Source organism: Colius striatus, chromosome 1, assembly GCF_028858725.1.
Source record: "Colius striatus isolate bColStr4 chromosome 1, bColStr4.1.hap1, whole genome shotgun sequence".
NCBI classification, from domain to species: domain Eukaryota; kingdom Metazoa; phylum Chordata; class Aves; order Coliiformes; family Coliidae; genus Colius; species Colius striatus.
The window spans coordinates 140,074,927-140,096,912 of record NC_084759.1 but is presented as its reverse complement, the minus strand read 5'-3'; the positions used below and the strand labels follow the sequence as shown (position 1 = coordinate 140,096,912).

Genomic DNA, 21,986 nt, shown 5'->3' with positions numbered 1-21,986 from the left:
AGTTTCATCCAGTGGCCCTATACCGTAGTATTCAATGAACTCTGTTCATTTTGCCCACTTTTTTAATGATATGTAAACTTTAATCTTACCTTCCTTTAAGCATTTTTTTTCTTTCTAATTGGAAACTCCCAGTTTTTCCGGTGTTTTATTGCAAAGCTTCTGTTACATGCCCTTACTTTCTCATTCTCTCCTAACCACCTTGACTGCAAAGCTGCAAAGCAAATTCAGTCACAAATGAGCATCTCTTTGACCCTAGCCAAACTTCTGAGAGCTACTTGTCTTGCAGAAAGACTTACAGAACTATGCATCACAGGAGTTCAGGAACTCCCTTCTGCCTTCCCTTTCTTTTACTCTATCCCCAAGGAATTTTCTCTTCATCATCCACTGCTTGCACTTGTATAGTTGCTTCTATTCAAGGACTTTAAGCATTTCTCTGAGATTAATAAAGCCTTGTCAAGGTTATCTAATAAAAAGCAGTAGAATGAAGAACATATGCTACAAAACTAGGACCAAAGCTTCTTGCTGTCAACCACAGCTAACTGTGGTTCATTTCAAGACACAAGTTATGGATAATATTCTAATGTAACATTACTTCCGAGCTTTACACCAAGCTAACCTCAAGGTTAAAAATTTTAAATTATGTGATTTTTTTTCTTGCTGCTAATTAACTAGACATGCTGTAGACATACTTGGACTTTAGAACTGTCCTTCATTTGCTATGTGCAATTAAACATGACTGTTGTATTTGTATTAAAAGTCTTTAGCAGTTAAAATTCACTGAGAGGACTTTTGAACATTCAAATGAACTTGCATGAATGACACTGCAAATCAGATTATGATTCTCTGGGAGGTGCAAAAAAGCAAGGAGATTCTCTCTTCCTGTATCATAGAAAGAAAATTACCAAATAGTCTGTATCAAACTAGTAAAACAATTAACTTTTTATTTCTAAATAGATTTTAAACCCATCACTTTAAAACAGTGACTTGTTTGCACTTCGTGAAAGATCGTGCATCAGGGGCAGTGACTATGCCCAGAGGAGGCCATGTCCCATGTGACGGACCCCATATTCACAGAAGCCATAGCTGCTGGGAAGAACCCACACCAGAGAAGTTTGTTAAGGAATGTGTCCTGAGGGTTGGACCCTGTATCAAAGCAGGGGAAGAATGTGAGAAGTCCTCCTCCTCTGAGAAAAGTGACAAAGACCATCTGTGAGAGACTGACCACATCCCCCACTCCCTGCCCCCCTGAACCATTGGAGGTGGGGAGGAGGTATAGATATTGGGAGCAGTGAGCTGGGCTGGAGAAGAAAGGAGAGATGGGGGATGGAGATCTTAAAGTGCTGGTTTTAATTTTCTCATCATCCTACTCCCTTTTTGCTTTTATTCTGTTCTATTTCTTGTAGGTAGTAGAATAAACTTTCCTTACTTTCCTCTCTGAGTAGTGGAGTCTGTTTTGCCCTCCCTGCCATTGTCTCAATCCACAACAACCTTGGTTATCTTTTTTCCTCCCTTCTCAATGTGGCCTCTGCCATCCTAAGGAGGGTGGGAGTGAATGGGGGCACAAAGCAAGAGACTGCCATGGTGCTTCATTGCTGGGTGGACAAAGCCACTACAAACATGCAATAGAAGTTGCCTTTAAATTAATTATTTTCCTAATAGCTTGTTTCAGCAGATGTACCCCAGGATGCTCCTTTCATGCACTTATTGCATTTGAGTGAAAAAACACTACAGAAGAAATGACCTGTCTAATTATGTAGCGGTAAAGCTCACACTTCAGCTAGTTAATACTAAGTATGAGTTTGTTTTAATGTTGAATTGTTCACTGTATGCACTTAGTGCTCATCTGTGACATATCTCCTCATAGTACACATTTTTTACATATAAATTTTCTAGTCAAAACTATACTAATGGTGTTTAATGTGTTGAGCTCTGAGGGTGGGTTATTTTTCACCCCTAGACTAAATAAGGCGCCAGCAAATCCATCAGATGAGATTTATTTAAAAGATTCATCACATTGCTGCTCTTGCTGCAGCAAAGCAGGATATAAAATTCTACCAAAGCTAAATAACAGTGTGCTGCTGAGCTGATGTAAATACCAATGCGCAAAGTGCCCTGCGCTCATCACTTGAGGCAGTCTAAACTCTCCGGCTAAACAAAAGCTTCCTCACTGCTGTGTGAGTGCTAAACCTTGGAAGGCATTTGGATTGCTGTCTGTTTTTGAATCTTACAGGCATTTGGGTAAGACAAACACCTAGAAGTAAACTGAGCACCTAGAATTAATTTAGTGCACTGACAATGATGTCTAGGCCTGCTGCTGAATGCTATGTACTCAAGATATTAAAACTGCCAACCAAGCAGCCCACTGGTGTCACTTGAACATTGCATCCCAGCCCTGCATGAAAAAAACTTCTTTCAAAAGATGGAAAAATCAGAGCCCACAAGGAACTGATAACTCATTTGAAATGGATGAAAAAATAACTGTTCTGGAACAGTGTCTATCTAGGATGTTAGACAAAATAGAAAAATTAATGACAGCCTCATGTTCCCTTAATGGCCTGTGTTTGAGAACAGGTCATATGAAGACAGGCTTTTCTCTTTTATAAGTGCTTCAGTGTCTTAAATTCATAAATAGCTCATATAATCCTTCTGTTGTCTGAAACCTGGAACTTCTTTTGCAGGATTGCAGCCTCTGCCTGGGCTATTAAAAAGACCGTGAATATGAGATCACATGTCCTAGCTGCCAAAAGATCCTTGGAGAGAGATGTATTTGTGTATGTGAATGTATATCCAACTCCCTGTGTGTTTATACTTACTGTATTTAACTTAGATTTTCTCCTCAAGAACCAGTGAGGTAAACCTCAAGCCTGTGCTTTGGTTTATTTTTTTGCGCTGGTGAGAGGTGCTGGCTGGCACCTTGATACAAGAGATCTCCACTTATGCATAACGTGACTACCACATAGCAGCAGCAGGAGGGAGATCTCCCTTTGCTGACATCTTGCAAACCTGCCCTAAAGGAAAGAGCATCTTTAAGTAGGTGAGACCGTTTTACTCTTTATTTTTAGTTGCACCAAATGCAACAAAAGATACAGAGCGTAAAAAGCTTCATCGGAGCTCAAGCACAGAAGAGAGGCTCACATTGATGTACAGACTTGGATGCCAGATGAGGTAAAGCAACTGAAGTTTTGCCACTGAGGCTAGGAGCTACATTTTTAGCTCCCAGAACTGCTTCCTGAGACAAATTTGTTTCAGAAAAACTAATTGAAATGCAATCTTAAACCTAAGTAGCTTTTGGCTTTTCATTTCTTGGGACTTTTGTCCCCCATGCAGTTCACTAGTTTTTCAGAGTGCCTCTGTGCCAGCAAAAGGGAAAATGCAATAATGTCAGTGTTTTCACTTTTTTCCTTATACAGCTCCTTGAAAATAAGTTAGTCTTGTATCTAGAGTGTGAATGTTTATCCACAAGGATAAACTTGTTGGGAAAATTTAACTCCTGGCTCCAAAGCCAAACATAAGTATATTTCACAAGCATAGCAAAAGCATACCCCCGCTGACATGCTAACCCCACTTTGTCGTATTTTGAGTCCCTGCTTTGAGGAATTGTGATACTACAGTATCTATGTAGAGTGGCTGTAAGAGTACTTTTTAACAGAGACACAACCTAATTTTTTCCCCCAATCTTGTTCTTCAAAATTACTGTATTAGTAATTTTGTAAGTGCAGACATCTAGGGGGAAAAAAACCCCAAACCAGGCAGCCCAAAGCAGACATCCAGCATGGAAATATCCAGCCTGAATAGTTTAAGCAGTATCATAAGAAATTGAGAGGGCCCCTGGTACTACCGTACTACTATTTAAAGCTACATTAAATAGTGTTGCTTCCAGCTCCACCTGTCAGCCTGAAAACTGAGGCTTAGTCTGACAGATGACGCTCATCCTTGCCAGAGAAAAAAATGCAGGAGCGGTGCTGACTTCACTTACACAATCAGCACAGCTAAATAGTTCTATTGAACTAGTGAGCCTGATGCTTTGTGCACTAGTAACTATCATTGCCTTCTCATTATTTCAATTGTCCAAACTCTCAAGAAAATATGTTTTTCTTACTGCTCTGAACAGTCTGAACCAGGCTCATCTAGAAGTATCACATTGCTGTCTAACAGAAAAATACTTCAACTTGCAGTCCTGTGATAAGCATCACTCTGCTAGGTGCTTTTATGTAGAAGATGAAGCCAGTAGGTTGTAGTAAGTGTGTTTGTGTGATTGAAAAATCTAATATGTTGATAGAAGCAGTTTAAACCATTGAAACAGAAGGAAGAGAATTATTGGTCTGAGAAGTCAGGGTCTCCATTGAACAGGAGAGGTCTGGGTTGGACTGCTGGCACAGCTACCGCCTTGGTATCAGTTGTGTCATGTCTTTCCTCAACGCCTGTCCTCAGTTCATGAAGTACGTGCTATTGCAAGGGTATGTTAGTGCTGCGATATCTGCAGTCTATTGCCGTTGCAAGGCAGAAGTCTGAACTGTAACTTTTTCAGATTACAACCTATGTGGCCAAGAAGGCCAATGCCATCCTGGGATGCATCAAGAAGAGTGTGGCCAGCAGGTCAAAGGAGGTTCTTCTCCCTCTCTACTCTGCCCTGGTGAGGCCTCATCTGGAGTCCTATGTCCAGTTCTGGGCTCCTCAGCTCAAGAGGGACAGGGAAGTGCTGGAGAGAGTCCAGCGCAGGGCCACCAAGATGACCAGGGGAATGGAACATCTTTTGTATGAGGAAAGGCTGTGGGAACTGGGGCTGTTTAGTCTTTAGAAGAGGAGACTGAGGGGAGATCTTATTAACATTTATAAATACCTAAAGGGTGGGTGTCAGGAGGCTGGGACATCCCTTTTTTCTATAGTAGCTAGCAACAGGACAAGGGGTAATGGGATGAAGCTGGAACACAAGAAGTTCCACTTAAACATAAGAAAAAACTATTTCACTGTGAGGGTGACGGAGCAGTGGCACAGGCTGCCCAGAGCGGTTGTGGAGTCTCCTTCCTTGGAGGTCTTCAAGACCCACCTGGACATGTTCCTATGCAACCTTAGCTAGGTAACCCTGCTTCTGCAGGGGCATTGGACTAGATGATCTCTAAAGGTCCTTTCCAACCCCTACCATTCTATGATTCTGTGATTCTTTCAGAGGATTTGTAGGAAATGCACCAAACTCTGAATGCAAAACACAGCACCTCTGAGGGGATAGCACACCATACTTCTCCTGGGGTATATGTTTCTGCCCTTACATTGCTTGCTTTCAAATAGTATTTTGTCCTTCAATTCATTTTACTACTTTCTGAGACAGACCACTAACACTTGGTGCAGGAACACCCCAAGGCTCCTCCTTTCCTCACTGGGCAGTGCCACGAAGGGACAGTGGGCTATGCTATGGCACAACTGACTGTGCTCTACAGCACTACTCAAAAGCCCACAGAAACGAACACATGCTTTTCCATTGATCTCCAGACTTTGGATCTCCAGATGTCAGTCTTCTTCTTAAATGTGGAAACTAAGTAATGATGGCAATTCAGAAAAGACCCAAACCAGTATATTTTGGGAGGGCGGGGTAAGGAAAGACTTACAGATTGAACACTCTCTTGGATCAGTTCTGTTCAAGTACCTGAGTAGCCAAGGCTGAAGAAATCTGCTTGTAATTGAGAATTTTTTTAAAAAGAAAAAAAATCCCCAAACATCAACCTTCTCACCCTTCCCTCAGTGGTTTGAAACCACTGCTTTTCAAGTCCTCCCAGATCTGTCTCTGAATAAGGTCAACTTCTTTTAAACTAGGACCACCTCTAAGGATGAGAAAACAGTGCAGAAATTGTGGAACCAACAACCTGCAATTTGGATTGTTTTAAATAACATATTGCCTATATATTAATCTCCTTATGTCTGTGAGGGCCATGACATTCATTCAGGGCACTGTACAAGGCTTAGTCTAGCATTTTATGGAGTCTTGAATTAATTTAACTGATAATCTTTAATTGCCCATAACTAATGATCTTGAGCTTTGCAATAATCCAGTGAAACCTCCATCTAGTTTTGAAGAGTTATAACTAAAGCTCATCTTTCCATGGCTTTGCTTTTTCATCTTCCAAGTCTGTTAAGATTTCCTTTCTGAAACTGTCTGATTCTAGACTTCTCCCCGAATATGTGCAGGATTTCCTCTGTGTATGATCTTAGTTTCTTTGACAGTGTGTTTTCAAATCTCACACTTACATTTCATAACTGTATTAAATAATTTGTCTTATGAAGGTGAAGCCCCATGTGGTTAGACAGCACGTAGGAATAACTAGATATGTAGAATATAAGCTCTACTAAGAAAAGGGAAGTTCAGGTGGCCCAGAGGAGAGAGGATCATGACTGTGTCAGTGATTTATGTTAAGAGGAGGAGGGGGAAAAAGCAGCTAAGCACCAGGGAAAAATTCTTAATTTAATATACTCATGGTCAACAAGATCATATTTTTCAAGTCAGGAAGGGTCACCACAGTCATGTACTCTGACCCCCTTGCAATGAAGGATATAAAATGCTTGTCACTGGGGAAATTGTTTACTAAGGAACAAAATAATCCCAGAAGGTTCATGAGTTACCTAAAATTGGACAAGTTTTGCGCTGCTGAGACTACTGCTAAAGAACCCTGTACTGACTCACTAAAGAGTAGAGAAAGTCCATAGTATCCCATCACAGTATCTCACATTACCGCCTTTCATTTTCTCTAGGATTATTTAATGTTAAGGTATGGTAGCAAGTGCATTACCTGTATGATAATGTTTAGGCAATAATATTCTCTTTCAAAGGCATGAATTGAGGGAGTTGCTGTGACTTCGCTTCTGGAGACACAGATAGCATCAATCCTCCTACAGTAAGGTGGTAATTAACACTTATTTTACTTTATCTGTGCACTAGAAAGCTTCAGGATGGTATGACTTTTTTATTTAGTAGTGACTATGCATTCTGCTGATGTAACAAAATTCCTTGATCACATCCCAGTACTTTACTAAAGTCCTTGAGTGATATGAGTTCACACATTAGTATCAGTGCCTTCACTGCACTCTCTTGTCCAGTGCTAAAAGGTGTCCCAACCCATAAGGCACTCTCAATACTAGCTGGCCTTCATGTGAGAGGCAGAGGGATCAACTGAAGACAGAGTAGTCATTAGGTATTATAGAGAAAACAGTGCTCATTCCCAGTGACCTAATAGCTCCATACATCCACACAGTTTTCTTCTAACCTGCTTTTGTGGGTTTTTTTGAGAGTAGGGTTTGTGGTTTGTTTTAGTTTTTAAAAATAGCTGAAAGGCAGCAGCCCAGGCACTTTGCTTACAGGAGTCAAATTTAGATCTCTTGGGTCACATACTACCACTTTACTGGGCTGTTGGCCTTGCTCTGCAGAAAGCTCTTTGTCCAACAGGAAAAAAGAGAATGAAGCTCTGAGCTTCAGACAGTTTTCTTAGAGATTGATATTCAGACTAAAATAACTCAAACCACATTCATTGTGTTTTCCAAATACAGGAGCAACATAATTAAGACCATCCCTAAGACTCTTCACAAGCCACAGAGGTGCAACTGGATTATGCCTTACAAGAGACCCATGTGCAAAACTATTGTCACTGGTTTAGTACTCTGGGAAGCACACTGAGAAACCTATGTCCATGACTGCGCTGGAAGCTTTTTTCTGAGAGCACTTTCTCAACCAGCAGGTTCAAAGTGTTCTGAAATGTCATATGAAATGTGTCTTTAGAATGTCATAAAAGTGTAGAGCCTCTTTTTTTTTTAGAGTCACCTATTAAAGTCAACAAAGAAGTCCTGGAATTGCACAATGATTTAGTACTTTTAACACATGATGTCAGTCTGCCCACGCTTGAAACTAAAGACTTTTTTCCATCCGCTATGTCTTGTTATCCACAAAACATAAAAGCATTTTAACTTTCACCAAGGGCAACAGTATTATGGAAATGAACAGAAAATGACAGTGTACAGTCAAGCTTTAAGACATTTTAATCATGAACGTGTTTCCCAAAGCCCTCTTTTAATCCCTGCTGTTGGTTGTATTCTTTTCTCTGCCTTTTTGAACAACATGAATGCCAGCTGTCTCCTGTGTAGAAGCTAGAGGTAGTCTAAGGTGGCACTCTACTGTTTTAACTGCTCTGTGAAGGCCATTCTTCCCTGTTGAGTCCCCTGCTTCTATCTGCAGGCAATCCCTGTCTGTGCTGCAGCACTGGGAACAAAAAGTAATACTTCCACTATTCTGATGTGCAACAAAATTCCTCAAACTTGATAGTATTAAAATTTTCACAGCTTACTAGAAAGTATCATTGAACAAACATTTGGCAATTGAAGAAAAGCTAAAAAATGAGCCAGACCAAAATTATTTTAGGTCTTTTACATACGGAGCATTAGAATAGTCCTATCACTGCTGAAGCTTTGTTCAGTTGGGTCTAGAGACCTCCTGCAGGCAAAATATGGTATTTTTCACACCTGTAAGGCACTAAAACTTAAGAAATTAGTCTACAGTCATTCTTCATTTTCTGTGGTCTGTCTTGTGCCTCATCTTCACAAGGAAATGCCAAGCTAGCCTGCTTCAGAGCTGGTGCTTATTATACCATGCAGATTGGTAACTGCTCATGCTTTTACAGATCAATATACAACATAAGTGTCATTACTACTTAGGAAATAGTCAACTTCAATGAAGTTTAGTCATGAACAGGCAAAGAAACTTTCTTAGCTCAGAATCCAACATGTCTGCCTTTTCAGGTAGGAAAGAATGCAAATAGCACACAATCTTTTCTTTGGAGCTCCAGAAGTCTGCAGGGCTTATATGTAAGAACTGACCAAACAAATATTTCCTACAGTAGGAAAACAAAAGTAGGTTTTTTTAATGAGAGAAATTTGGTTGTTTCTGATGCCAGGTCAGAAACTACAAACAAAAATCCCCCCAAAATAACCAGAGTGATACTGAGGATGTTGGGAGGAGAGGTGAGAAATTTACTGGTTTAATTACACTGAACATTAACAAAAGAGTAATCCTGCAGAAACAATACTTATTTGAGATTACTATGGGCCACTGAAGACTAATTAAAGACAAGACCTTGACTTCTTGCCTCAGCCAGTGCTTGCTTTTATTTCAGGCAGACAGTATCAATTATACAAGGAGAAGAGTGGTCAGTTAGTGTTTCCAGGATAGGTCTGACTTTCTCTCTGAACGAGAGAATTCTGTGAGTCTGAACCATCCAGTCAGGTCAGTCACTTCCTTTCAAGCAAAACATAAGCCTGGATTGCTTTTTGTGTGACCTACTTTTGCGTCACTTACTTTGCAGGTCTCACCAGTACAGCTCATCAGCGAATCCCTCCTCTACTGACACTTAATGGGGAGAATTTTAATTTCTGTTTTTCACCTACCAAATCTCAAAAGCATGTTTTGTTTTGTTTTTTTTCCTGTGCAGTTTGGATTGTTTTCCATCTAAGGCTAACCTATGTTCACTAGCCTTAAGGTGAATTATTCATAGCCCTAGATTCAACCTTATTACTTTAGACATCAATAGTACACAGTATATGAATATTTGATAATTAAAATACAGTAAGCTGTGTTCTGGGTAAAACTGTCTCTTGTTTTCAACCTATCTGCCTGCGGCTCTTTCAAGGCAGGTGGTGTTCTTTCTGGATTGTGCATCTTTATGGGAAAATTGCTGTGCTCCCTGTTCTTGTCACTCTATCAGCAAGGTAAACATAAATAAATAGAAACAGCAGATATAAGAGCCATATCTGCACTTTCACTTTCAAAGATATGAATCACAAGACCTCTTGATCCTCCTATTTTAGTGAATTTCTTGACTGTGATCAGGAAACAAGAAAAATTTCTCATCTCCCTCTTGCAGCAAGGAGGATAAGTGATAATGTGGGCACAGCACAGCAGTGGGAGGTTAACAGCCCACTTCATGCTCCTGGCTTTGTAAAGAAGCTCATTTGAACAGATCAGCTGGGGTCAGCAGGCACTCACTGCCAGAATGGGTACAAGACTACATGTTGCTGGAGGGTACCTTTTAAATAAAAACATAAATAAGGATGCTGATATTCCTCTATACTCCTCTTCAATAATCTTGTGACCTAAGGTGCTCCCTGTAGGTAAAGGACAAGTTGGCTTAATTGGAGATAAATTTCCTGAAACTTTGCCTGGCAATAGATCTAACAGACGTGGACTTATGGGACAAATTCATGCTGTGGATCACTAGTAAGTTATTTCATACTGGAATTCAGCTTGGAGCAGAACCAGCTTCAGCATATGTAACCACAAGCATCCAGCTGGTTTAAGCAGTAGTACTGGGCATCACAGATTCTGCCACTGAGGATGGTTAAGACAAGGTATTTGTTTTGGCATTCATACTCTCATGTCCCACATTTTGCAGAGTGTGGGGTTTGGTAGGGTTTTGTTTGTTTTGTGTTTGTTTTTTCTACTCCCCATAGGTCTAATACTGCATTCTTCTGTGGTGACTCTGTAACATACTTCTATTAATTCTGCAGCTCTATTTAAGTGAAGAAATAAAAGCCTTCTCTGATTTTTTGCCTTCTACATTCTTTCTTGCAGTTTCCTGCTCTCAGTGCTGAACTTGAAGTTCTCACTTGTAAAGCTCCTTGAGGGCACAGGTCAATTACTTGGTAGGTCAGGAAAAGATCATGGTAGACAGCCCTGTATAACTGGCTTCCAACATTAAGCCACTGACAAAAGCAGCCTTCTACAGTAGGCTAGACTATTCTACATCTATGCTAGACTATATTATAGTTATTCTGAGAGCTGAATGGCAAATATAGCCACATGAAGGAGAGAAAGAAGGTAAGGACAAGCTCACTTTATGCTTGTGGTCCTGTGAGTCAAAATGAAATAAAGTCCTACAGAGCAAACAGTGAATGATAAGATTACCAGATATGTTTTTAATGAAAATGAATATTACTTCAGTGCTTTATTTTGCTGTCAATAATTAATAGAAGTGGATGAACTATAAAGGGGCATAAAGATCCTGCAGGTCCTATAGGGGTTGGGGCTCAGATGCTGGGTAGCTACTGCTTCCCCAGGAGACACAGGCTGATTCTCAGCAGCCCTGGTCCTGAGGAGAAAGCAAAGAAAGAAGCTTTGGCAATGTCTGAGTCACAATTCCTTGGGGTATTTGAGACTATAAGACTTCTCTTTCCTTTGCCTCGGTTTCCATATTGGCCACTTGAGGATAGTCATGGTGGCCTGCCTTGCAAAAGGGTCATGATGGTGGCCCTTGTTCCCACAGCGCTTGAGAAAGCTAGAGTACTGTTCAAGTGCTAAAGAAATTCCCTCCCTGGGAGAGTATATCCTGTGCACTCTTCAGTTGCATCCTTCCAGCTTGAAAACTTTTCAAGCCACTTATCTAAACAGTTCCCACACGGTAACGCATCTCTGCGGCAGACCTCTGCTTTTTCTTGTCTGCAGCTTTCTTTCTGCTGATCCCGCAGCAGCAGCAGCAAAACAACCTGCGGACGTCAGAAGCAACATGTGCTTTCAAAACTAGGCTTGATATTTTCAACATATTCTCTCATTTTCCTGTGTGCAGACTACTGTCTAACATTTCTGGAAAAGCAGCTGGAGACTCCAGCCAATTTCTGTAGCATTTTAAAGCTGCACATATGTTTAATACATCTACTACTTCCTTCCCTAGGGCATCGTGCTTCTCTTGCCATTCATCTTTTCATACCATATGCATAGAATATGAATTATCTACAACGTCACTACCGTAATATATGGCATTTCCCAACACCTACACAGCAAATCCATTAGAAACTCTTAACAGCTGCAGACTAACTCCAGCAGTGTGAATGTTCTACCTGGTGGGAAACAATCACACAAACTACTTTTCCCATTCAGAATAATGAAAAGGCAATAGAAATAGATGCACCTCCCTTCTCAGTCATTTTTCTGATTGTAAGAAGAGGTAGAGGTCCACAAAATCAGGGGAGGCAGCCTAATCTGAGGCAAACAGAGATAAATGCTAGTGCCAGCAGCAGGCCAGGTTGTGAGGTGGTAAAGTAGGAATCCCATCACTAGCAGTGGCAATGGGGAGCGCTCATGGCAGTACCCTGCAAAATGTGCATGGAAAGCGAAGGAAAGACAAAGAGTGTCTTCTCCCAAAGTTGTAACTCTGCATCTGCAGCAGCGGGTATAATAAAAGTCTCTCAGTAATGCTAAGCAAACACAGATTTGGAATAAAAGCAGCAAATAGATGAGGATGTCGTAGTTTCCTTGCTCACTGCTATCTTATAGCAATTCTGCCACTCTCCAGCTCACCGCAGAGTCAGTAGTGCCTGCCAGATGTGTGCTGAGAGAGTACGAACACCTTCAGTAAACAGCACCTACTGAAAGACCAGGAACCACAGCTCGGCTGAAGCCTAAAGCATTTCATTGATCCTCCTACTTGGAGGCAGTGTTAGTTTTTCATATACTTACATATTTATTTTTGGGTGCTGTAAAAGGCATGAGTGAAAAAGATAAATGCAGGAAAAAAACCCAGATTGCTTGTGAAATACAGACATAACATCTCTCCTGCTCAGCTACAAAGTTGAAAGAGGTGAATTTACCTACTTACATAATCAAGTCTAGCTATGTAAGTTATACACTGCTTCCCTTTTTAACCTGTGTGAAACCGGCTTCACACAATGACTGACTGGAGCAGTCAAGGCTTTGCAGCATTAGCAAAGTCCAAGCCAGGGAATGGTTTGCAGGACAGTAGGAACTGCTTTATGATGGCTGTTCTTTGTCACATTACATTGCTGCTGCCAGGTCAGCTCATCCAGATCTCATGCACTGAGCCTTTAACGATGCACTGACAGCGTGGGCAAAGAGTGACGAAGGAGCTGGAGATGAGCAACAGAGATGGAAGGAAGCACCAAGTGAGGAGGCTGAGAAGGCAACCAAAAATAAAAAGTTTTCACGTGCAGTGCAAAGCAGAAGAGATTTCAACATATGCAGACTTTAGGGAACATGTACTAAACTGTCAAGAGGAAATGGAAGGGTGACAGCTGAGAAGACACAAAGCAAAAAAGTATATGCAAGGCAAGGGGTAGGTAGGGACTCTAAATAAGGGAGATAAAGAACAAGTTTGTGGAAGAATAAACATGCTAGCATTCCTTAAAGGATCCATTAGGGTCAGCAGCCTGGGACATACCAGGGCGTTTGGTGACCTGCTAGGCAACCAGAAGACTGACCAAATCACTGCAAGGCTTTGCAGTAAGTTGGTGAAGGATTCTTGGGACTTCACTGGGAACCTTTTCAGTTTTCTTTTGCAATGACTACAGAAGTGGGCAGGATAGCTATGTTATCAAGGTAGGAGCTGCAGGGGGTGGCTGGGTGCAAGCCTATAGAAAAATCTGTGCTGCATATATAAATCTTGAATCATGGCATTTCTCTCCCAGTAATCAAACAGCAGGTTATATTTAGCCCAACCTAAACAGAAACAAAGAACACCAAGTCTAGTCTTAGTTCTAACAGCTGCCACCAGCTGCTCAGAGGGGTTTCAGGTAGAGCCGATGTCAGATGTAGTTAAATGAGATGGAACAAGGAAGGCAGCTATGCTTGAATGAACAATGTTGGCATTTGGTTAGAGAAATTCTGTGTTTTATTATTTCATGGTTAACCAGAAGGAAGATTGAATGTTGAGCAGAACATGAGTGCTTTCTACATCAAGGGCAATGGTACAATGAATCATAGACAGGGAAATAAGCAGAGGAAAGGGAGGAGGTCACAGATACAAGTAGACCATCTAGCCACTGAGAGAAAATGCTTGTGTGTCTAGCTCAAGTTGTTGATGTTTCCTCTTTTCAGTGTTAGCATAACAAGAATCAACAACTGCAGTTTTCAGAAAGTCAAAGAAAGACTGGTTGTCTTGCAGCTGCTGACTAAAAGCCTACATCTGTGTGGTAAGCCCAGTGGGGCTTTTTCAAATTGTGTGCTGAGGGTGCCCACAGATACTGCTGATACAAGTATAGCCTTGCACTTGGTTAAAGTACACTCTGCACAGCCTGAAACTGCACGTGCTGGGACTGCTACAACAGCAGCCCCTTTCCTTGACAACACAGCAAGGACTCTCAGGGCCACACATTTGTGGGTATCAGTGACTTATTTCACCGATCCATGAACCCAGGGCTCACCCTGTGTATAGACATCAGTGTCACCCACTGGACAGGAGTTTGAGATGGTCATGTAACTGTTTGTATGCAATATTGCCTCCTCCAGAAGACATATTTGCATGTTTCCTGGAGGAGAAATGATCTCAAAACCTGACCCAGAGTGACCTAATTATCGTTACTTTTCTTCTAATACATATACCCATACATGAACAGAACCTTCAGTGAACCTGGACCTGGTTGAAAAATGTAAAACTAGAGGATGCAAAAAGCGGGACTGTTTAATGAGTGCTATATCAGAGAAATATTAGGGTACAATTAACACAATTACAAACTCTATCACTGAATAATCACTTAGGCATCTCGTTGTCATTCCTATTCTTAAGAACGAAGGAAGAAAAGCGACAGATCTACTCCACCAGTATAAAAAAGAAAAAAAAAAACCCAACTCAACACCTCACCACCCCCACCCCAACACAAAATCCACAGTCTCCTTCCACATTTTTGGATTTTGGAGGCACTTTATTATAGTAACTTTCCCTAGATAAATCAGTTGATATAGCATGGACTTTGAAGCTTTTGTGGTAGCTTTCCCTGCCTTACTATCAGAGCTGTGATCACTCCTTAGTAACTCGTGTTTCCTCCCCAAAAGTCCCTGGAATGAAACTAGTAGGGAAATCATATGAGCAAGGATTTGTGAAATAGAAGATTGCTTTGAAATTGACTACCAGTAACCTGTATGGTTTTTTGAAAGAGGAGGGGTTGGTGCTGAATTCATTTCTATTCTTTGCATGCCCAGTCCTTGCAATTGGGAAATGATCCCTGGTAGTGTATTTCAGATATATCCTCAAATAATGAAAAGAAAACACAAACCTGTTGTATGCCTTTCTGGCTTGTGTGTTGCTTTAATTTGTTCTCTATAAACATTCAAATTGAGAGGTCTTTCTCCCAAGTGTGTTCTCCCGTGTGGGTTGAATGGGGAAAACAGAATAAGGCAACAGATGTAAATCTAGGTCTACTCGGGAGTTTCTCAATTGTGACACTAAAATGACTGAAGCTGGTGAGATCTTCATTGCTGAGATGGGATAGGCTCTTTGCAGGATGACATTTAGTGATGTCACTTCATTGATCACCTTCTTGCCCAAACACAAGTATCTGAGCCATTGCTGGATGAAAAAGGTGTCAGTCGTCCCATGCCTCACGTACTTGATTACATAAGAAAATTATTTCCATAGCTGTCTAGAAGCAGATACATATTTACTGAGAGAAGCCTGTGGGAGCTTTGGTATCTTCTGTATCACTTAGGCACCAGCAGAAACCACACACACTTGTATGTCACTTATAACTGCTGCAGCTGCATGGCCTGTCCAGATGGATGAGAACTGCATCTGCCAGTGGCTGGGCATGCCATACATGCTAATGCAGAAACTTGGGAGTATTCAGCCTGGCACACACACAGCAAAATGGCAAGTTGGATAGCAAATGCTGCAGCTGGACATTCTATCTTTTTTGGCCAAAATTCAAAGGCTCCTAAGCAGAGGTATTTTAACCGTTCATAGTCAACTGAGTTATGAGTTGGAAAAGCATCAGCTATGCAGTGCTGTTCATATATACCCTTCTTTTCTCCTCCTGGCTCACACATTTTCACTTCTTTCTAGCTTTCTGGGCATGGAAGAACAAGGCCTTTAAATCTTTATTAATTGCTACTACTGTATTTTTAAAAGGCGCTATTTAGGAAATTCTAACTTTTGTTATTATAGGAATGAGGCTGTAGGATTCAACAGAAGAACAATTTAAACACCAATGTCTAAGTAATTCAGATCAGCTTTTAATTCTCTGCTTCTTCCAAGCTCCTCTTGGACATAAAGCCTTTAAAAGCTCTCTCTCCTCCTCAGTGTCACTTGACTCTAGCCCAAATTAGGAGGTGCAGCCCTGTTATCCATAGCAGGGCTTAGCAATGTCCCTTCCCACCCACAGTGTGCCCTTCCCACGTGAAGCAGCAGCAAAGTGCTCTTTGGCTCAGGCAGAGCTTCTCATCAGTTTTTTTCTAGCTAGTTTAAAGCCACATTTATGCAACTTCTACACAATAAGAACTGAGTGAATGGAGGCGCATCCAGTTCAGTATACAAGAGCCGGTTGACATGCTCATACCTGATGAACTGATCAGTGAATTACTACTCAGTGTAATTCTGATCTAAGTACACTCTGACGTGCCTGTGAGTTGGTTTGCTTCTCCTTTTCAATTTGAGAGCTTTAGGACAATATTAAGTTAAAAAAAACCCCACAACAGGACAGGTTAGTCAATTAGCAATTCTGCTGGCCTGCTCCAGGAGATGGGAGGACACAAGGCAAGGAAGGGGAACAGTAAAAGCTGACACTCAGACTTGCTATTCTCTCCTGTTTTCAAAGCCTTTGAACCATGGAAACTTGATAAGCAGCAATAAAGTGGGGAAAAGTTTTGCTTTCCCTGGCTTTAACTCTTTTTTGAGATGCTATCACTGTACTGACTTAACAGCATTCTGTTTTCCCACCTCATGTTTGGGACACTCTTGGATTAGTCAGAAGTGACTCAGTAGAACAAGGAATCTTGCACCCCATTACACAGATGTCTAGCCTTAATGACAAGATTAGGATGTTTCTCAGCTCTCAGTAATGCTAACAGTTCTATTGACTTTCATGGTGTATGAGGGACAGCTTTAACTCTCCACATGCCCTGAAGCACAACACTTCTTTCTTCATTCCTGCTTTGACTCAATGATCCAGTGTCCCAGTCAGGAACTGGAGGGAGCCTCTCCAGGATAGTATAATATGTGCCTTTAACATCACAGATACTGCCATGTAGTGAAGCAACTTACGGATTAAGAACCTAATGTCTGTCTCTTCCTCAGTCAAGGAAGATGAGTCAAGAAAGCAAGCCAGTGACCATATATTGGCATGAGCTTTTGTCATTTACAGTGGCCTTACATATCACCCAATGTCTCCTTTTCACTGCACGTATCTAGTGTTCTCCAACATCCTGCCTTGTGTTCTTGCTTTTAGGGCCTGGCTTATCTTTCAGCTGTCTGACCAAGCCTACTTTAGTAACCTATGGGCACAGGAACGTGTCTTAACCACATCTTACAAACTGGTCAGAGGGTTAGGGAATTACAAGGTTACACTAAAACAAGGCGGCACTATCAAAATTAATCTAGCAGGGTACTTATCTGCCAAACCCAACTGTCTGGAGACTCTGATTTTAGCAAAGGTGTAATGGCACTTCTACAGCTCCTACTTTTGCTACTGTTGGCTACAGGCAAATAGGTATTTTCAGAAACCACTACCACCACCCCCCTACATACACACACACTTATTTTTCTGGAGCTGGCTGAGCTGTTGAAACTGGATCCTTTTATGGGAATGTACAAAAGGGGTTTTCATAAGGAAGCTGGAGGTTCTGGGAAGCACAGTTGCTGTTCTGTTGAGGTAACTGACAGCCCTCTATAGTGTCTCCACCCCCTTAAATTCACCTTGTTGTGCTGCCTGTTTATTTGTGCCTTCATTTCCACACAGATTCACACATGTGGCCACAGTCAAAAAAAGGAGAATTTAGTCATATTTTATGTAATATATCCTTGTATCTCAAAGGGAAAAAGAAAAAAAATATACAAGAAAAGGATGTTTTTATTGGTTTTTCCTTAAAAATTATCTCCCAACCAGTTCCAGGACCACAGGAACACATTTTAACCAGAAAATCCTAACATAGTCAAGTCAACAAAAAGGTTACAACAGGTAAAAAAGGCTCTTTTTGATGCTAAACTGGTGAGGCATTTTAACTGAGAACTTAACTGATAGTTTTCTGGTTTTTAAATATAAGCTCTCAAATGATTAGGAATAGTAGGGTGAAGGAAACCTTTTAGTCTTTAAATTTTGCTGCAAATACTTCAGCATTCTCTTGCATTATTTCAAATACAGCCAAAAGGCTGGACAACCACAGAAATCATCAACTGAGTGTAAGACAAACCAAAAGGAGAACCACTGAAGTTACTTGGAAAACTTGGACAGAACGGCAAAACACAAAAGAAGGGTGGGGTGAGCACAGCAGGAGAGAAAGAACAGTTTAAACCTATCCCAGTATATTATAAGCATTCCCTCAGGTATTTTATTCAAAAAGGTAGAATTTAACCTACATTGTCTTTGTATAAACTGTATAATCTCTAACAACCTCTGCCTCACATACGCCTTTTTTCCTGCAGGCTGACAGAACTACTTCACTGATAGTGCTCTAGTAAAATACCTTCTGGGTAAATGTGCTTTTATAAACAACCCATTCTGAAGTTAATGAAACTATTAAACATTTACAGGCCAGAACCTCGGCACTTCTAATAATAAAAGTTACTTTGGGGAACTGGAGCTGGTAGACAGCAGCTGAAAGTCTAGCCTAATGCTCTTACCAGTACTTCCCAGCTCCGTGCTTCTCTTGCACAGATTTCTCTAAAATAAACAGTATCTTACAATTCCTCAACTGGCACAGAAGCATGATTAGACTTAGACTCCTTATTTCCTCATCCCTGAGGTGCAGGGACATGTTAGAGTTGTCCTGGAGCTGTCAAGTTAATGCAACAACCACCAAACTACCCGAGAAAGCTTGCAGCCCTGACATTACTTTCCTTGTCTCACCAAAAGAAAGGCTGTCTGTAGAAATGGATTTTTAACATTTATGCCTCCCCCTTGTGTTTTGACCGTATGAACTTACCAGACTATGTTTATTTCTCAAAAGATCTCTCCAAATGCAAACTTTACATATCATATTTTCTTGGTTTCCCAGTAAATATGTAAAACTAAAAGAACACTGAGAATATAAATTCTTTGAGTTGCTGGAACTAAAATTTCCCTCTGAAATCAACCAGTATTGCAGCTATTACAGAACTCATTGAATATTTAACAGAGGATCTGATCATAAGGGACAGAAAATATAATACAAATACCTTCATCTAGCACAAGCTATGAAGAGACAAATGAAATATTACTAATTCTGTTCCAATGGAAAAGGAATCTCATCCCGAGGAATCTTACTTCCTGAGCAGTGGGACTGAGTTGGGATGGGAAATTTTGTTGTTGCTTGGGTGGTTTTTTTAAATGGTAAAAGTACTTCTGCTCTGGAGAATCTGGAGAAAATGGTGTGGAAAGCAAGGAAGAGAGAATTCCTGGTCTGATCCTGGCCTCCCTGACAAGAATCAGGTCACAGCTGTCCTTTTGTACAAAGAGTTTGTCTGCCTAGACAGAGCAAAAAGTTATCTCATGACAAGCAGAATGACAAATCAGACAAGAAACATACCTGACTTGCCCACACCAGCTCGTCCAAAGATCGCCAGCTTAACTTCTGCACTTTTAGCCATGCTGGAAGGAAAGAAGTGCTGACAAATTCAGTCGATTATCAAAAGTGAAGAAGAAAAACTGTTCCCAGCTCCTGTCTTCAGCTTCACCGTGTCATTGTGACGTCAATGCAGAGCCTGAGGAAGAACACCATGAGGATGGAACTGTAAGGAGCCAGGCTCTCCCTCAACTCCCCCTTTCTTCCCCTTTAAATAGTCATGATAACTGATGCTATATTCCCACTTTAAACATTGCAGTAACACCACTGACACATTTGGCACTGTTCGTGCAAAACCCACCTTCAGCTTTTTTAGCTCTTGCCGTTTGTTTCACACTGACACTGTAATACTGCAAAAGGTACTTAACAACCCACAGTACCTGCTTCACAAGGTGCCCTATTATTTCTCTTTCAGCTGCAACTTTTTATATTTACTGTATTTGCCTCAACTCCAATTAGTTTTTGTAGAGTGTATTTAGAAGCTATGAGCATTCACTAGTAATGCTGCAGACAGCTGATCTTTCTTAAAGACCTTCAGTTCCAGAAAGGTTTCAATTACTTATCTGCCATTACTTTAAAACCTCTAAGCACTTGTACCTTGACCATTCTGCTAAACAAATCTGTATCCAGAAGTTCTCCAGTGCTCCTTGGTTAAGCTGCTTCAGCTGATACATAAACATCTGGCAAAGCATGGGGTTAGAAAAAAGATAACAGAATTTCTGATAATACACTTTTAACAGGCCCATGGGAATTATTTATTTTTACAGTTTTCCTGCATGACCTTGAGGAAGTTACTTGATCCTTTTTTCCTTGATTTCTCTAACCAAGACAGTAAAAAATACAAATTGTAGCTGTTATTGTAGAATGCTTTAACATCTTGGGAAAGAAAATGGTAACGTGTGATGATGATCATGATTCTCAGCCCTAACTAAAACATCAAAAATTCAGTCTCCCTTTAAAATTGAGTAGAACTTTACTTGTGAATGAAACCTGTTATGAAGGTTTGCTGTTATGTCAAAGTGTCCACTTTAGCCATAAATTCTATTAGTGATGTAGGAGGCTCTCTAGGATAATATTACCTGCTCTACAGCAAAATTAGTTTCAACTATGTTTCTTGAAATAAAAGCCTGAGACTTTTGCCTATTAAAAAAAAAAAACAAAAAAACCTTGTAAAAAGAAAGAGTGAGGACATCGTATAGAGAGAAGGGTCCCAGTTAATCTCTGACATCTTTCTGTCTTGTCCAAGAGGAAATATCAGACTGCGTTCACTTTCCACTAAAAGACAGAAGCGCGAAGTGTTTCAGGAACAGCATCACCCCGCGGGGTGAGTGGGAAGGGGACACCGTTCTTACCCTCCCACGACAGCTCCCTCCCGCCTGCCGGTACCCAGCCTCGCGGCGAGCCCCCGCCGCAGCCTCCGACACGACCCGCCACGCCGCTCCACTCCGCGCCCCCGCCCGCCACCGGCACCGATGCGTTCCATTTCTATGCAGATACTGATCCACTGCCACCGCCCCATAAACGCGGGGTGGGCTCCGCTGCCCGGCTGCTCCCGGCAGGTGACGCCCGCCCGGCGCAGGGCAGCTCCGCGGCACGGTGTCCGGCCCCGCGTGCAGTGGGCATCGTGCACCCTGAGACGCATCTTCCCGCTCACGCTTTTCCGCACGCCTTACCCCCTTCGCCCCCCTCCGCCGCTCCTCCCTTCTCCCCGTAGCCGCGAAGATGCCCCGCTGGCGCGCACAGCCCCGCGCCGCCCGCCCGGCGCTCACCTCTTTGCGCGCAGCGAGCAGGGCGGACCGCCTGCACTCGGTGGTGCCCGCGCTGCGCCGCGGCGTTCACAGAGGGAGGCGCGCTCCGGCCCCAGCCTCAGCCCCGGCCCCGGCCTCGAGCGCGCCCGCGCTCCCGCCGGCGGCAGCGGCAGCGGCGCGGCCGCACAATGCGGAGAGGTCGCCCGCCCCTCCGCGCGCCCGCCCGGCGGCGGCTCCTGCAGCGCCCTCCGCGCCGCGCGGCACTGCGGCGCCCCCTGCGGGCTGCCGTGAGCAGCACGCCCGCCGCTGCGGCGCGGTGCGGTGCGGTGCGGTGCGGTGCGGTGACTGCCGGGCCCCGGGCTAGGGAGACACGGAGGACGGGCGAAGTGGAACCATCCGCTAGCGGTTAGGTTCCTGCACGCGTAACCCGGTGCCCGGCAGCATCTCTGAGAGGCAGGAGCATGGCCCCGGAATGCGACGTGCTCGGTAGTAACGCAGACTTTAGTTACTTGGGACCCTGACTGTTGTTAACGCGCATAAATTTTGACTAAGTGCTCTCCATCGGCCCCAGCCAAGTCTGCTCCGCATTTTAACGTGGCATCTCAAGTACCGTCTTTCCCTCCTTCTCGTTTGCTCTGTGCTGCTCGCCAGTACCACCCCGCGTAGCTGTGTAGAGCCAGATCGTCTCTCCCTGTTCCGACGATCCCAACAGCACAGGGACAGTGAGG

At 42.4% G+C, this 21,986-nt stretch overlaps 1 protein-coding gene across 1 annotated transcript in view; it reads right to left on the bottom strand.

Moving 5' to 3' along the window:
- RERG (RAS like estrogen regulated growth inhibitor) overlaps window positions 1-21,407 on the bottom strand; it is a 106,379-nt gene extending 84,972 nt beyond the window's left edge. The window contains exons 1-2 of the mRNA XM_061988868.1: window positions 21,280-21,407; window positions 19,475-19,649 (exon numbers count right to left, since the gene is read on the bottom strand). Of these exons, the coding sequence (XP_061844852.1) occupies window positions 19,475-19,535 (61 nt within the window). The 5' untranslated portion in view covers window positions 19,536-19,649; window positions 21,280-21,407. The remainder of the gene's footprint in view (window positions 1-19,474; window positions 19,650-21,279) is intronic.
- Window positions 21,408-21,986: the final 579 nt, after the last annotated feature.